Source organism: Amphibalanus amphitrite, unplaced genomic scaffold (assembly GCF_019059575.1).
Source record: "Amphibalanus amphitrite isolate SeventyFive unplaced genomic scaffold, NRLGWU_Aamphi_draft 000004F_arrow, whole genome shotgun sequence".
NCBI classification, from domain to species: domain Eukaryota; kingdom Metazoa; phylum Arthropoda; class Thecostraca; order Balanomorpha; family Balanidae; genus Amphibalanus; species Amphibalanus amphitrite.
In genome coordinates, this window is record NW_024881501.1 from 1,262,154 (window position 1) to 1,280,455 (window position 18,302).

The 18,302-nt window shown below is 50.7% G+C and overlaps 1 protein-coding gene across 1 annotated transcript in view; it reads right to left on the minus strand.

Moving 5' to 3' along the window:
- The window catches only part of LOC122375876 (junctophilin-1-like), a 61,411-nt gene that overhangs the window by 41,162 nt on the left and 1,947 nt on the right, over window positions 1-18,302 (minus strand). Inside the window, exon 2 of the mRNA XM_043355486.1 lies at window positions 9,903-10,114. Coding sequence (XP_043211421.1) covers window positions 9,903-10,114 — 212 coding nt within the window. The remainder of the gene's footprint in view (window positions 1-9,902; window positions 10,115-18,302) is intronic.

Sequence of the window (18,302 nt, forward strand, 5' to 3'; positions counted from 1 at the left end):
GATCAATTTCTTCTCTTCAGGGTTTAGTTAGGGTACCAGTATGTGCAATTTGTATATCTAGGAATTTTGATATCGGTGACCTAAGGTCAGGTCAATTTCGCGACCTCCCCATTATAAGTCAATGGGGGAAAAATCAACTCCCTGTTTTTACCACTAAAACGGGTCGGAATGGCCCCATATACCATACATGACTTCATATACGATCAACCTTCACTACCTTTAGGTCTGTTTTGCTGTTGGGCAGCTGTGAGGTCATGTGACGTCATCAAAGGTCACCAAAGGTTTTTGGTCAATAACTCCGTACAGGAACAAGATACAGACGCGTGGATGGTCTCATTGTGTTCAGCTCGTCAAGACGCATCGAATGATATACAAGATGACCTCGAGGTCACGTGACCTGAGGTCAACCTTTGACCTTGACCTTTCGAGGTCAACATATATATCATTCGATGCGGATTGACGAGAGGATCACGATGATGCCCTTAGTTTGTTCCTATCTTGACTAATTCGAAAGTTATTCGAGAAAAACTCTCTCCATATCTAGTGCCGCCATTTTGACTTTTTCGACCCCTGTGACGTCATCTTTGACCTGACCTGAAAATGACCTTTGTAAAAATTGTAGATCTTGGCCGTGCGTATCCGATGCCGTTTACCGCTTGTCGCTATCTTGCTTCGTTCTCGAGATCTCAGGGGGGGGGCCGAATCGGCCCCCCCCCCCGCCAGTTTCTTGTCCCGGCGGAGCCCGCCAGGAATAGGGTTAAGTAATATCGTTCTAGAAAAAAAAACGAGATTACGTTTTTGCGGTATGTTTTTTTGTAATATTATAGTTTTTAGTCAATATAAGAGAGTTATATTGTCTTTTATATACAGGGGAGAGAGGTGGGAGAATTGGGACGCAGGAGAGTAGGGAAACGACAATATTTAAAAAAATGGGCAGCATCCTTCCACGATTTTTGCTTTTGCCTTTTGATTTTATGTCTCATGCAACACTTAAAGGTTTCAGGAACCCTTTTCTGGCCGTCGGCTTTGCGAGTTGAGCACCAAAAAACATGTTTTTCGAGTGTTTATCTGAGTTGTCTGTGTATTTCATATGACAAATCATCTTTCTTTCCACATGCCACGTTATGAGCTTAACACCGTCTTTATGCGATTGCTAGTTTGCATGATCACGCTACGTAACTGAGGAATGACGAAAATGTAAGCTATGATAACGTCACTTGATATGACGGTGCTCTGGGAGAATTGGGATTCCGCCCTTTAACGAAACAGATAGTGTGAAGACAAGTTCCAATGTATCAAATGTTTGCCTAGACATAGGCACGACATATAATTCAAGATAGAGTCGCTGTCCCAACTCCCAATACCCAATTTTATGTCTGTCAATTCAGCCTCGTGTCTGTCCCTTTTCACTGAGAGCTGTTTTGATTCCTTTTAAGCATATTAGGGGAATTGGTCTAAAACAACACCCTGCACTGAAAACTAAAATGATTCCGGGGGTGTGATATTAGGAGAATGGTCTAAAACGAAACCCCAATTATTCCCGTAATATACTTCAAGTAGCACCTTTTTGGCCTTAGATACCCCCCATATCCCAACATTATTACCCTAATATGCCTGTTGGATGGCTAAGTGGAATCAAAATGATTATCTGGTTATGCCTCCATTATTCTTACGAAATGCCTAGTGTATTCCCCCTGAATCTCCTCTATGCCCCTTTGATGCCCCCTAGCATAGTTCGGATGCTCCGTCTAAACCCGATCTATGCTCCTTTGATGCTATCTATATACCCCATTGATGCTCCTTTGATGCTTGCTATAAACCCCATTGATGCTCCTTTGATGCTCTCTATATACCCCATTGATGCTCCTTTGATGCTCTCTACATACTCCATTGATGCTCTCTATATACCCCATTGATGCTGATTTGATGCTCTCTATGCACCACATTGATGCTCCTTTGATGCCTCTCTATATACCCCATTGATGCTTCGTTCCGCAGTGGCGCGGATCAAGGGATGGGCTCGCGGGGTCATGCTATTCCTCGTGAGATCCCCATGAGATACCGAGCGCACTGATTTCTTTACCCACACAAAGGTAAGAGACGCCATTTATGTAACCACCTTCGCCCTTCCTCTGAATTTCCTGGATCCGCCCATGCCATCGACGCTCAGCCACACCAACAGCAACCACGATACGCTTGTGTGTATAAGAAAAACGTACTGTATTGATTGGAAAGACAACTGCCTCTGCATTCATTTCAAAATCACAGCTTCCTAGTTGCCAAGAGACATTCAATTTGTACAGTCGGTCTTAAAAGTACCGCGCAAAGTAACGGTGGATCCATCAAGCCTGACCGAGGAAGGGCCTGCTAAATTTGAATCACCGAAGCAATTGACATTCTCGACCACTCCCCAGGTCAATTGGTTCGGTGACTTTCAAATTAGGTATAGCAGGCTCTTCTTCGGTCAGGCTTGATGGATCCACCGTCACTTTGCGCGGTACTTTTAAGACAGACTGTACATACTATCCATATTAAACATACGTCACGCACACGCCTCATACCATAACAAACAAATAACAAATGCCATATCACATGTTGAGATCCAGGCTGTAAAAAAACACACATGACACACGAGAAGCGCCGCTGGCTCTTCTACGATGACCGTTGTTTTGCGACTCTTACGAAGGAGTCGCAAAACAACCGGTGCCCCTTCAAATGGCGTGGTTTTTCCCACCTTTGCTACACAACGAAAGTTGAGCGTGTGGCTCCTACGAGTTCCCCCTCCCTGACCTCAAGAAAGTCCGACAACGTAGCCCAGGGGCTGCCACAGGATGTCAACAGGCCCGCCCATGCCGCTTGTGACCCCTTTCCCTGTGGGGCGGGCCATCACGTCCGTCTCCATCATCTCCGTCCATCACTCCGTCTCCACTCTGCCCCTGGGCTTACCTCACTGCGCGGGCACACTATGCTGTCAGCACCGACAGATTTTTCAGCGCGTCCGCCGTCGCTGTTGACTCTGCCGGCAGCCCCATGATGTCGTGGACGATGAACCACATCGTGGAGCGCGATGCACGGGACACTTTCTGGTTGAAGACGTAGTAGGCGACCCCGAAGAGAAGGAGTGCCTCTTCAAGGCACTGGGCGCTGGCCACCACTGTTTCTTCGACCACGATGTCGAACTCGTCTCCCGCTCGTGTATCAGGGGACGTGTCATCGTCGCCGCTGGCGCCTCCATGACGACCGTTCCCTCCTCACCCAGAAGGCGCAGCAGTACCAGCGCCGCGTCCTCTGTGGATCAGGCAAGGAGGACGACGGACATATCACTTACTCATTTGAGAATATTTTTTATTCACACTGACGGGTCCAGGGATGCTCACACATACTCAAGAGTATGAGGCAATCCCCCCCCCCCCCCCCAATGCATTTTGTATAAGATTGGTTGAACAGGTTCGCTTATACTCGATATGTAAGAAGTTAACATGTATCAGAACAACGATGTTCAACTGTTGGGTACCTACCTATTTAAACAAATATAATGCTGTATAGTAATGATCTCATTTAGACATCAGAAGCACAAGTACACGCAACCTTAGAAGAACACTACATATGAAAAATCAAGGGCCTAAGTCAATCCAAGCATTTCATCGTCATATGAGTTCCTGCTAAGGATGGTACTCACCCTCAATAAGGCTCAATTCCAGCCTAAAATGGCACGATCGCAACCACACAGCACCCAACACCGCTCTTCACTGATCACCGGAAATGGCGGAGAAAAATGGCGGACCTTTGGCGTGTTCCTGATGCCTCCAACGAAGAATCATTGAGGAATACTATGGTTCTGCTCGGGTGATATCAAGAGTATTTTGAAAGAATCAGGCAAAGGAAGCATAACAGAAGAATATGAAAGCATCTCAAGGGAATATGAGCCTCCCTGTGATTCCGGCAAGATACCCTCTGGGCAATGAAAGGGTATATTGCAAGAATAGTTAGAGAATCATAAAGGCATAACTATCAGCGACTGGGGTATCAACAGCATCTTATACGCACGGAATCATGCAGAATCATTTGGGGTATCAATGGCATAGTATGGTTCTCACAGGGTGATATCAAGAGCTTATTAAGAGAATCAATAATTCATGGAGGTCGAGGGAATATCATGGGAATATGAAGCCAACTGCGATTCCATGAATATACCCCATAGGTATAATGAAGAGATCAAAAGGGAATAATTGGGGTATAGACTTCAATGATCAGGGCATCAGGAGATTCATTTTGGTTTTCAGTGTGATCATTTCTCCGAATATACCCCAAATACACTTTCTTTGAATATCACTCTGAAATTCTTCTAATATACCCTACACTGAGAACCTTTTTGATTCCTTTTGAGCATATTAGGGGTTTTGGTCTAAAACAACACCCTGATCATTTCTTCGAATATACCCAAACTATACCCTTGTTCTTTAAATAGCTCCCTTGAATTCTTCTAATATACCATAGTAAGTACCGAAGAGGAAAGGAATATGATTCCTGTTCTATTCCCTGCGATACCCACAGTACACTCCTTTTAACCTACCAAAATACCCTTACATCGAAACCTCTAGTATTCCTTCTAAGCGTATAAGGGGAATATTTTGCAAACTATACTCGCATTATACCACGTAACACTCCCGTATTATTCTGTGATTTCCATCACTGATCTCAATGTATTCTTGCATTAGACCCCACATAAACCCAGAAGGGAAAATAATAATGCCCTAGGTATATTCGTCGTAGAACTTGCTCAGAAACTGTCTCATTACTCTCAGCTCCCTCGTCCGATTTCCCTTTATATATCGTAACACATCCAAAACGAGGGTTAAGGTTCTATCCCCAGCAGGGCGCGTATGGCTGAATAGCCCAGCGGGGCGCGGGTTAGTGGTCAGCAACACGTCCAGGGAGCGACTGCCCGTCCTCCTCGCCCGCCCGGCCGGCCAGTCCCGGCCCGCCGACCGGTCACCGCCGGAGGCGCCGAGCGGCACAGGTACGGTATCTGACAGTAGCGGCAGAGACTGTACACTAGGGTATATTAGAAGAATTCAAGGGAGGAATTTAAAGAACGAGGGTATAGTTTGGGTATGTTCGAAGAAAATGATCAGGGTGTTGTTTTAGACCAAAACCCCTGATATGCTTAAAAGGAATCATTTGAGGAATCATTTGAGTATCTTAAGGGCATTCCGCCAGGAAAACGGCAGAGTTATAGGAGCATGACACACCATGATCAAAGGGAATAGAGAATCGTTTTGGTTTTCAGTGTTCTCCTACATGTGTTCCCATTTTCCTGAAAATGAATGGTTTTGTTTTTGTCCAGGTCACTGACCTATGACGTCATAAGTGAACCTCTGCACGGTCATCAGATGTCGCAACTTCGCAACGCCCTCGGTGCCAGAGGAACTTTCACGGGGAGATGAATTTTACATAACGTAGTATCCTCCAGAGGTCTCACAACTTTTTTTCTCGGATTTTTCCTAAGGGTCACATGAGGCCAGGTCGGTCACGTGACCTCACCAATTTAACCCTCGCCCGTAAACGGTGTTTTGCCACCTTCGCCCATGCAGGGGGGGGGGGGGTTGGTGCGACCCCCCTGGCGTTTGAAAACAGAGCGTCGTAGAGCTTAGCGGAAAAGACCAACGGATTGCTCTCAACGAGATCTCGCGATTGGTGGTATATTTTTTGGTCCTAGGTCAACATTTGACCTACTTATGACCGGTCAAAGGACAAATTTTCGGACAAATCTAACTTTTTCAGATTTCCGCGCCGATTGCGGCAAAACGGTAAGAGATATCGACTTGAAACCTTCACTATCGTGATCCTTGATCAATTCTCTATCGTTTGGTGTATATTTCGATGTCATAACTCTAAAAATGATGCGTTGGGAGCATCGGAAGTCTGCAAGGTCATTTGTGCATTGGGTCACGTCAGGCGTGTGACGTCACTGACCTGACCCTGACCCAAAATGAACTACAAGAAACAACCGACGATGCCTGAAATGGATAGCAAATTCGAATTCAGGGCATCAAAATACCCCGAAAAGGCATACAAGTGCAAGAAGTCATTACAGGTCAACCGAGGTCACTGACCTTACCTTGACCTTTAGTAACCTTCAAAATGTCAACGGACATTGTGCCAATGTCAAATCAGCCAGTTGTGATTCTAAAACAATCCATCAGTGTGTCAGGTCAGTCGGCATTTATACCAATGTGAAGCAATCTCCAATTTAGCGTAAATCCGGCCGGGGGTTGTTCCCTTTATGACGTCATAACTCCGTGACCTGACATGACCTTGACAAAAAATTTTACCAAAAGTTGCGCAAAGGATGCCCCAAAGGGTACTGAAAATTTGAGCAGGCTATCTGAAACGGTTCGGCGTGTAGCTAAGAAAAACCTCAGGGGGGGGGGTGCACCAACCCCCCCTACATGGGCGAGGGATAAGTCAATGGGGAAAATGAGAACCACTATTTTGGCGCCCGGAACGATCTCAAACTATCTCAAGCACACGGCTTTCTGATTTCATGCACTCTTTGCAAGGTCCGATGCTTCACTTTCCCACGGTCACGAGAGTTTTTCGTTAATAACTTCCGATCGAATTGAGCTAGCGAGTCGGGAAAGCCACCAGTGGACTCGGGCAGACCTGCCGGATCGAATGGTATGCAATATGACGTCATTGGAACAACTCCCTGACCTGGAGGATTCTGACCTTACCTTGACCCGAGCTAAACATCTCAACTTGACCTCACTCGAACAAAAAGTATACCATTCCACGCACCTGAGTGAGGCAAACACGATGAAGCCAAATTCGCGGCGATGCACCCGTTTTTTTGCGAGGTGTTAGTTACCAAAAAACGAGCCCGTTGCTTGAGCCACTTGACCTGATCTCAGAGGTCACCGGTTGACCTGAGACCTTAAATTCGGGTACCAGTCGCTGCGTCTCGTAATGGCGCATACGCTCGTTTTTTTTCTGTGACGCTCTATCTCCATCAGAGGCGAAATGGCTAGGGGACATACTTCTCTCTGCCGGCGCGATATGTAGAAAACCAACAGGTCCGGCGAGGGTTACCCTTCGCCCCAGTGCAGTGGTGGTGGTGGTGGGGGGGGGGGGCATATGTTACCACCCTGTCGCGTTTTCTGCGTGTGAATAAAAAACCGCGGCGCCTAGCGCCGCGCCGTTTGAAGTAGCTTTTTGTACATCAATGTTGGACAATGTGTGAAATTTTTGACCCCAGGTCATGTCAGGTCAGGTCACCAGGTCAAGTTAACTGACCAAGCCTAAAGAAGTTTGCAATCATGTCCAGCCTGCACTGTTTGTTGGAGAGGTTTTAAACTTTGTGGATTGCATGATGTTATGGGCGCCTATAATTTTTATGTCTCGAATTTTGTATGTCCGTGACCTAAGGTCAGGTCAGTGGCGTGACCTTTCCATTATAAGTCAATGGAGAAAAACGAAAATGCCTCTAGATCCGTGTGTACGCATAGGAACAGTCCAAATATTTCAGAATCACAATGATCTGGACCAACCGTGACGACCAAGGTGTCTTTTTTACTGATAGCCTCTAGAAAGGTCATCCGAGGTCATTTGAGGCTACAAACAGATTTTTGCCAATAACTCTCGATTGGAAAGAGATAGAACGCTTGGGAAGGCCTCATTGTGTTTGTCTTGCCGAGACGCATCGACTTATATGCAACATGACTTTTTCCGGTCAGGTTATGACCTTGACCTGAGGTCAAATTTTCAAGTTGACCTTTCAAGGTCAAATTATAGTTCATTCGACGCGTCTCGGCGAGAGGAACACGATTCTTGCAATAGAAATGTCGTGGCGTTTTTTTAGTCAAAAGGTATTGCCAAAAAACACTTCGTAAAAACAGCTACTTTTGGAGTTTTGGCCTCATGGAGGCTAAACCACTGACCTAAGGTCATTTTTGATGATGACCTTATCAAAAGAAGAATTCAAAAGCTATCGACTGCTTTTCCAAGCGTTTTTCTAGCTATCATAGTCCCTGAGATAATGGCATGTTTTCTGAAAAATATAATGACAATTCACAAATTTTGAACTTCGATGACCTCTGGTGACCCCAATATTGCTCTAAGATGAAAAAGGACTGAAATACTTTCAAACGTACGCATCGAGAGCTTTCGACTGCTTTTTACCGTTTAGGTTTAGGAATTTAGTAAAAGGTATCAAGAGAAATTCAAGCTACGAAGTACTATGTCACACTGCCAGACTCGTGTCCCGATCCGGTCCGGGTCAGAGCAGCCGGCCGGTCCGGCCCGGGTCAGAGCAGCCGGCCGGTCCGGGTCAGAGCAGCTCCGCCGGCAGGCCCGGCCCGGGTCAGCTCCGCCGGCAGCTAGCTCTGCGCCCGTCTCCCGGCTGACCGCTAGGCGCGCCACCGCCAGCAAGGCCCTCGTCACCGGCCATTGTTGCCAAATCTGCGAGTCTACCGACTCTGTTGCCAGAGGGGAGGGGAGGGGAAGGGGAGGGCTGGCCGACGCGGACCGGAGGAGGCTGCAGGTGCCGATGATTGCACAGGAGAGAACACGGCCGATTCCGACTCGTTGTCATATACGCTATACGGTATACAGCATACACTACACACATATACACGTGCGGGGAACGGGACTAGAGAAGAGCGCTGCACAGTTCTGCAGTACCTCATCACTGTGCAGGCGACTGGGAGGGCACTAGATATACCAATTGCAGAAAATCGGGATACCGATACCAAATCAATACCAACGAAAATCATGCAAAAATAACGATACCGAAACAGCCTGGGAATGTCAGGGAAATGCCAATTTTTTACGAACTTCACAGCGTCAATAGTGAGGATTCATAATACTAACAAACTACCAAAAACATAGGAGGATCGGAATAACAAATACCAAGTTGGTATCGGTTTGGCATCAGTAAACCGAAAAGGTTGGTATTCGATTGACATCTGAAGGTACGATGGCACTCGGTATATGAACGGACCACCCAGATGGATTCGATTATCGGCAGCCTCTCAGTGCAGTCCGACACTGGTATGGGATCGGTAGGGCAGCCTCTCAGTGCAGTCCGACACTGGTATGGGATCGGTAGGGCAGCCTCTCAGTGCAGTCCGACACTGGTATGGGATCGGTAGGGCAGCCTCTCAGTGCAGTCCGACACTGGTATGGGATCGGTAGGGCAGCCTCTCAGTGCAGTCCGACACTGGTATGGGATCGGTGGGGCAGCCATTTAGCGGCGTCAGTCGGCCGGAGTTGCCGGTGGCAGGGCTCGCGGCGACCGCCAGCCGGCGGCAGAGACAGAACAGTAGCCCCAGTCGGCCGGAGGGAGCCGCCGGTGGCTACTGCTGGCAACGGCGGGCCGTGACATCCCCCGCCGACCACGTCCTGGACACTGTCCAGCCCCCCCCCCCCGCCGCCCCTTCCCCCCTCTGACGGCCGGCAGCCAGCCCGCCCGCCCGACCGCTCTCTGGCCCCGCCGCGCCGGTCCGACCTCGCCGGCGAGTGGAGTGGACGTGAAGATTGCCAGAGACCTACCCGCCCTGGTAACGGATCCCCAGAGGCAACCGAGACACTACGGAGTCGATTGAAATGCTCCTGAGACGACTAGGACGCACCTGAGTCGGCTGGGGCCCGCCTGAGTCGACTGGGGCCCTCCTGAGTCGGCTGGGGCCCGCCTGAGTCGACTGGAGCCGCCGGAGTCGACTGGGGCCCGCCGGAGTCGGCTGGGGCCCGCCTGAGTCGACTGGAGCCCTCCTGAGTCGACTGGAGCCCTCCTGAGTCGACTGGGACCCACCTGAGTCGACTGGGGCCCGCCTGAGTCGACTGGGGCCCACCTGAGTCGACTGCGGCCCTCCGGAGTCGACTGGAGCCCTCCTAAGACCCACCTGAGTCGGCGTACGTCTCGGAGCCGTAGCCGTCCTGCAGGCCGTTGGCCCAGGTGCCCTCGTATTTGGCCGAGGAGGTGGTCGACTGGCGCACGCCGTAGCGGCCCTTGAAGCCCTGGGTCCACTCGCCGCGGTAGATCCAGCGGCCGCGCGTCTCCACACCCAGACCGTGGCGCCGCCCGTTCTGCCAGTGACCCTCGTACGTGCTGCCGCTGAAACGTCCGGCCACATCAGGTCAGCACAGGTCAGCAGAGCTCACCAAAACGCAGACAGCTTTTACCTAAAGAACCTGCTCTCAAATAGAAAGCTAGATTTTTCCCGAGCAGACATTGACAAAACAATTGCAGCAAAAATAAAACCATACATTTGTAATGAATTGGGTCAGTGAAAAATACGAAGTATTTAGAACTAAACTGAATACTGATATATTTATTTCATCAAGGTTAAATATATATTCATAATTTTTAATTGACGGCGGTATGCACGTAATGCTGAGGGCACGGGAGCGAAGGCACATACACGCATTGGCGCCTTTATGTCAATGCGTGTATCTGTATGGTATGCAGCACCAATGTGAATATGTTGTAAACCAGTATATAACGCCTTTTGGGGGCGACTAACGGAGCGAGCGAGAGGGTGAGCCTTGCACGTGCGAAATTTCGAGGGGTTACTTCCAACTGACTTATGCACGGCATCCTACTAACCGGTCTCTAGTGATGTGCCAAATTTGAGCACAATCGGCCCATAGCCGTTCTCGAGATCTGGAAGCGACACCGTGCATGTGCGCATGTGCAAAATGAGTCCCGACTGACTTTTGCACGGCACCCTACTAACTGGTCCCTAGTCGTGTACCAAATTTGAGCGCAATCGGTCCGGCCGTTCTCGAGATCTGGAATCGACCCCTGCACTTGCGCACGTGCAGCAGCACCCCAACTCTGACACATGGATATGCATTGCCTAGCGGGTGCCTACCTACAAGCTAACTTTCAGCGCAATCGTCCCAGTAGTTACCAATACCAAGATATTGCAATTGTTACAAAAGTGACACCTCTTCGTTTTGCACGTGGCACGTTCATAAGAGGTCATCCACATGCATCGGGAATAGTCTAATACTTGGTAGAAGAATTGAAGCTACCCTACAAAAATTACCGCATGTAAATCGGTCAAGTGGTTGCTGAGATATAAGCCTCGCAAAAGCGTCGGCCGGCCGGCCGCTCATACTCAGAAATTTCCGTTAATCTAAGGAAAGACTACGCTCGCTTCGCTCGCTCCGTAATAAATTCTCTCTCTCTCTCTCTCTCTCTCTCTCTCTCTCTCTCTCTCTCTTCTCTCTCTCTCTCTCTCTCTCTCTCTCTCTCTCTCTCTCTCTCTCTCTCTCTCTCTCTCTCTCTCTCTCTCTCTCTCTCTCTCTCTCTCTCTCTCTCTCTCTCTCTCTCTCCCTGGGCACTGATGCTGTCGGTAGAGGACTGCCGTTGGCGCAGGCGGATCATGCGCGACGCGAGTCGGTCAGCTCTATAAAAAAAAATTCCTAACGTCGACTTCAAAAAGGTTATATCGACCATCAAAAGATCGAACTAAGCTATTTTCATGATTTTCCATCTTGTCTTAAAAAATAACATTTACGTTGTGAAGTATTCTTTTCTGACAGTGGCCAAAACAGCGGCCAGCCCCCTATGTATGTATGTTGGGCCGCGTAGGCCTGTGTATGTTGTGCCCTATGTATGCGTGCCGTACAGGCCAGCGGCGGCTGTGGACGGGTGCGAGCGGCTGTGAACGGGTGCGGGCTGCGGCTGTGGACGGGTGCGGCCGGCGGCGGCCTGCTGTGGACGGGCGGCGGCCGCCGGCTGTGGGCGGGCGGCGGCCGCCGGCTGTGGGCGGGTGCGGGCGGCGGCTGTGGACGGGTGCGAGCGGCGGCGGCCGGCTGTGGACGGACGCGGCCAGCTGTAGACGGGTGCGGCCGGCGGCGGCCGGCTGCGGACGGGTGCGGGCTGCGGCTGTGGACGTGTGCGGCCGGCTGTGGACGGGTGCGGGCTGCGGCTGTGGACGCGCGGCGGCCGCCGGCTGTGGAGGCGCGGCGGCCGCCGGCTGTGGAGGCACGGCGGCCGCCGGCTGTGGACGGGTGCCGCCGGCTGTGGTGCGCGGCGCGGCGGCCGGCTGTGGAGGCGCGGCGCGGCGGCCGGCTGTGGACGGGCGGCGGCGGCCGGCTGTGGACGGGCGGCGGCCGCCGGCTGTGGAGGCGCGGCGCGGCGGCTGTGGACGGGTGCGGGCTGCGGCTGTGGACGCGCGGCGGCCGCCGGCTGTGGACGCGCGGCGGCCGGCTGTGGACGGGTGCAGGCTGCGGCTGTGGACGGGCGGCGGCCGCCGGCTGTGGACGGGTGCGGGCTGCGGCTGTGGACGGGTGCGGCCGGCTGTGGACGGGTGCGGCCGGCGGCTGCGGACGGGCGGCGGCGGCCGGCTGTGGACGGGCGGCGGCGGCCGGCTGTGGAAGGGTGCCGCCGGCTGTGGAAGGGTGCCGCCGGCTGTGGACGGGTGCGAGCGGCCGGCTGTGGACGGGTGCGAGCGGCCGGCTGTGGACGGGCGGCGGCTGTGGAAGGGTGCCGCCGGCTGTGGAGGCGCGGCGCGGCGGCCGCCGACATCTGAGTGGAATGCAGCCGGGGTCACCGAGCCAGCCCGCCCCCGTCACGTGGTGCGGTCCGCACAATCAGCACTGGGTCACGTGGTGGCTGCAAATGCCCGACATAAGACGTTGGCCGGATGACATGAAGGCTTGTCCGCTGTTCCTGGCGTGCAGACCTTTGAACCTGCAATTTAGCGACTCAGAATTCACAGACCATTTGGTCTTCCCGCTGTCTGTGCGGGCGCAGAGAGCCAGGGTCAGCCGCCGCCGAGAGCGGGCTGGTGCTCCCGGCCGCGGGGGCAAACCACCATGTGCCTGCGGCTCCAGAGAACATGGTAAAAAGTGCACAGCACAGGTAAGGCTCAGGTCGCAGAGAAGGACTCGGGTCTCAGAGAGTGCCCAGTTCTCCCTGTAGGGCCCGGTTTCGAAGTGGGACCGTGGAGGCCGAATGCTCCTCACAGCCAACTCTGGCGCGCGCCCGACGGCCGGCGCCCAAAATAGCACCGTCACCGTGCCGCCGAGCCGGGCCTATCTCAGCACGGCGGGGAGGGCCCCGGAGCACGGCCACAGGGTGGTACACACACACACGCACCCACGCGCACACGTACAGGGCAGCCAGGACCATAGCGCATGACAGAACGGACGGGGTTAGCGATTCGTGACTGACAAGGTCTGAAGGAAGGGATGCGGGATAAGACTGAAAGGACACAGGACAAGACTGGGATAAGGCAGGGCAAGACTGAGAGGAGGCAGGGCACGTCTGGATAGAACTTGCAATGGTGGAGCACATAGTGCTGGAAAAGGCTGCAAGTGCTGCAAGGCACGGTGATAGAGGAAGGTTACGGTAGTGCGCAGCAGCTAGGATAGCACAAAATACGAAAATGGACCAAGGACAACAGGCAACCTTGGGTTCAAATTTCAGGATTGTTGCACATATGTCTGGGTGAGACCTTTCCTACGGCGTCTCGCTACGTTGCTTAAAGTGACCATCCCACCTTAACATTAGTTTTTAGCTGAGATAGCCATATAGAAACAGGGGAGATCCCAAAAAGTAAACAAAAGTAAAAGTCTAATATCTTGAAAACCGGTAAATATTTTTCGGGGAAATTTGGTAGCTATTCGTTTTCGCTCTTTCTGAACCGAGACACATCACTTTCATGCCAATTCATTAACTTTTTTGAAGGTGGGAGGGTCCCTTTAACCAGCGCAGAGACGGGGGGGGCGGCTGACCGCCCCCTGAGGTTTTTCGTGAATAGCGGGAAAACCGCGGCGCGTAGCGCGCGAAATTTGTATGACTTTTCCCTCATCGATTTTACACATGGTGTGCAAGTTTGAACCTCCTACCTTTCAAGGTCAGGTCACCAAGTCACTTCGAATGACCCAACCTTGAATCACTTTTTTGCAACTTTGTCCCCGTGTCAGAGCTACAGTAGATGACGGAATCCTTTGAGAGTCGTAGGATGTTATTAAGTCATTTATAGCTACATTTATTATATCTCGGAATTTTGATATCGATGACCTAAAGTCAGGTCAATTTCTTGAACTCCTCATTGTAAGTCAATGGGGGAAAAGTCAACTCCCTGTTTTTACCACTAAAACGGGTCGGAATGGCCCAATATATCATGAATGACTTTATATACGATCAACCTTGACTACCTTGACAGCCTTTTGTGCTCTTGGGCAGCTGTAAGGTCATCTGACGTCATCAAGGGTCACCAAAGGTTTTTTGCCAATAACTCCGTACAGGAACAAGATACAGCCACGCGGATGGTCTCATTGTGTTCAGCTCGTCAAGGCGCATCGAATGATATACATAATGAACTTAAGTTCACGTGACCTGAGGTCAACCTATGACCTTGACCTTTCGAGGTCAACTCATGCATGATTCGATGCGGATTGACGTGAGGATCACGATGGTGCCATTAGTTAGGGGAAAGTGGGGTAAGACGGTCAGGGTAGGTAAGACGGGCACCCCTTCTGCAGACCAAACCAATAGCGCTACGAGCGAGAAAAATTAGGACCAGAATTGCCTTTCCCACTACACACCACCATTGAAGTCTGGTGAATTTGTGTTCAGTCGATAATCTTTTATTTTGTTTTCTTTAAAACACTCATTTCATTGAAAGCATCCATAATGTATTGTGCAAGCTTTTGTGTGCAGCACTATAGAGTTAAAAACTGCCAATCACTTGTGGTACACTCATATGCCACCAGTGTTCATTTACCGCAGATTTGCTTTGTCTGCATCAAATTGTTCACAGAGAAAAATCGTGCTGAACTTCTGACATTGAGTTTGGGGTGGCAACTATGAATCCAATGGGTCTGTAATGGTGAAAATATTTTTGTTGCTGTAGGAAAAAAAGCATTTTTAATAAAAATATGTTCGATTCCGATACTCACAGACATGTGATATTTATTCACTTTCGATGACAACACAAAAACAAATATTCTAAATAGCCAGACGTTTCGGCCTCAGGGTGCCTTCGTCAGTGACAATATCGAGATACTAATACATTAATAAATTAATCAATATGTTTTACACTTTCAAAATACACATGACCTGGACATTTTTCAACCACTTTCAACCATTCTGAACATGGTTGAAAAATGTCCAGGTCATGTGTATTTTGAAAGTGTAAAACATATTGATTAATTTATAAATGTATTAGTATCTCGATATTGTCACTGACGAAGGCACCCTGAGGCCGAAACGTCTGCAGACGTTTCGTCATTTCGTGTCCAGGTCATCGAAAGTGAATAAATATCACAATGTCTGACACGATATACTCACAGACATGTTAGCAATATTCCTTCGGCACAGTTTATTCTCGAATATTGAACGTGAAAACGGTTCTACATGGCTTCTGAACTAGAGCCATATATCCGAGCATACGCCTTCTGCACAAATCACGTATACTGCCATTTCCGAAGCACTTGTGACCAACGAGCGACTGTATCAATGCAGCTAATCTCGGGCATTTGTTGCGATCTGTGTTGGTCGGTGAAAAAAGCTGGCCGTCTTGCCCTACCCATGTGACCGTCTTACCCCATGGGGTGGGGTAAGACGGGTTTTGCAAGGTTTTGCAAAAATAGCTGCAGTTTATTTGTTGAATCAGGTCTAAGTCTCATTCTTCTGGCAAATGGAAGTAAAATGCCTAAAAAAGGTTTTCACTCAGTTTCCCGTTTCTATGATGTTTCTATCCGGCCGAAAAAATGGCTCCAAAGTTAAGGTGCCCGTCTTACCCCACTTTCCCCTAGTTACTAGCTTGGCTACTTCGAAAGTTATTAGAGAAAAACTTCATTTCTAGCGCCGCCATTTTGATATTTTGACCCCTCCGACGTCATATTTGACCTGACCTGAAAATGACCCTTGTAAAAATTGTAGGCATTGTCCGTGCATATACCATGCCAAATGCCCTCCCCCTCCCTCGCTCACTCAATGGCGTTCGAATGGGGCGGGGGGGGGGGGGGGTAAGTCAGGTGCGCGTAAGGTAATTAAATGCTGGGCACTGCTGTTGTCCTTTAGGCAGAGCGTCTTCTTTGTTATGCCAGCGATATCCAGTAAGTGGTTGGCCTCCTTCGCCGCCGAATATCATCTGAATACATGAATGCGCTAATGCCACGAACCACGTGCTTTAAACTGAGATGACGCTTCAGCCGCCGGGAGACGTAGCTGAAAGTTAGCACTTAGTCCTTATTAACAACGTCAAACTACCAGTGAACCTTATCACAAAATAGTTTTAAAAAATAATGAAATCAAAATGAGTAAAAGCCGTGTTCTGCAGCTGAGCTTCAGCCGGTGGTGACATATCCATTCTACGGCCTTTATAAGACTGACCCAGGTGCCAATCTTCCGGACCGAGGGGGCGTCCATCTGACCCAGGTGACACATCCCACACCGAGGGAGCGTCCATCTGACCCAGGTGACACATCCCCGGAACGGGGGGGGGGGCGTCCATCTGATTCAGGAGACACATCCCGGACCGAGGGGGCGTCCATCTGACCCAGGTGACACATCCCAGACCGAGGGGGCGTCCATCTGACCCAGGTGACACATCCCCGGAGCGGGGCTGGTCCAGGTGGCCTGGGTAGCTGACGGTAGGTATAATATACTCACTCCGCCACCGCTCACACCGGCGCGGCGCGGTGGCTGGCCGCGGCGCCGGCCCGTGTGCCGTGTGACCTTGTGCCGGCTGCGATCGATCCGTCAGGTGCCCCCCCCCCCCCCCTCCCGCTGCCCGTGAGGCCGTGACGCCACCCCCGCGACGGCCCGGCCCGGCGGCGTGTCGGACGGGCCTCGGGTCAGCCGCGGCAGGGAGGCGGACCACCGGAGGTCAGCTCTCCCCTCCCAGTCCCAGGCGCCGGCCGCCCTCCCCGGCCCGGAGGCGGACCACCGGAGGTCAGCTCTCCCAGGTCCCAGGCGCCGGCCGCCCTCCCCGGCCCGGAGGCGGACGGCCGAAGGAGGGCCGAACCCAGTCGGGAGGCGGACGGCCGAAGGAGGGCCGAACCCAGTCGGGAGGTCGGACGGCCGAAGGAGGGCCGAACCCAGTCGGGAGGTCGGACGGCCGAAGGAGGGCCGGACCCAGTCGGGAGGTCGGACGGACGAAGGAGGGCCGAACCCAGTCGGGAGGTCGGACGGCCGAAGGAGGGCCGGACCCAGTCGGGAGGTCGGCGCCGGAGAGAGCCATGCTATAGTTACATCTGCAGTCACCTCTACCTTAATGTGTGCGGTTCAACAAATACATAGTCGACCCGGCGCTCGTTGCAGTAATTCATCTACGTGTAGGTATTATTACCAGTTATAGCCAATCAGGTATGATTTCAAGCTTTTACGACTAGACGTCGTAATTCGACGTACGTTTTTTCGACTACTAGTCGTTTATTGTTTTCGTTCCGAATTTTCGACCTTCGCATCGAGGCCGTCGTCAGAAATATGGCAACCATGATAATATAAAGCGTTGTGGACACATTTGAAAAACAATCATCATCTCTTAAAACGTGCATATCATCCCTCCAGCTATCTGTAATTTGAAACTCTGAATCCCAATGCCAATGAACTAAGGGGTAGGTAATTGTATGACAGAATGACTGGCTGAATGACTGACTGACTAAATGACTGACTGAATGAATGAAGGAGAGAATGAATGAATGAATGAATGAATGAATGAATTGAAAAGTGAATGAATAAATCAATGAACGAATGAATGGAAGAATGGGATGAAGTGATTTTCTACATGAAATACATAATCATGCTGTGACACATTACACAATACTTAGGTGAAAATCACAGAGTGCTTGGTCGTTGGCTCACGCACAGACTTCTCTATATATGGAGAAGTCTGTGGCTCATGCCGTACTACCAGCACTGATTCCATAGAGGACTGAATGCGGTACCATCTACTCGTTGATCGTGTTAGTTAAGGTCAAGGATTAAGGCGAGGGTTAAGGTCAAAGGTTGACCTCAGGTCACGTTCCCTCAAGGTCATCATGCATGCCATTCATTCCATGCGCCTTGATGAGCTGAACACAACTGAGACCATCCGTGCGGTTGTATCTCGTTCCTGTAAGGAGTTATTTGTAAAAGAAGCCTTTGGAGGCCTTTGATGACGTCATATGACCTTACAGCTGCCCAAGAGAAAAAGGCATCAAGGTAGTCAACGTTGATCGTATATAAAGTCCTTCATGGTAAATGAGTCCATTCCGACGCATTTTAGTGAAAAACATCAGGCAGTTGGTTTTCCCCTTTGACTAATAATGAGGTCGCGAAATTGACCTGACCTTAG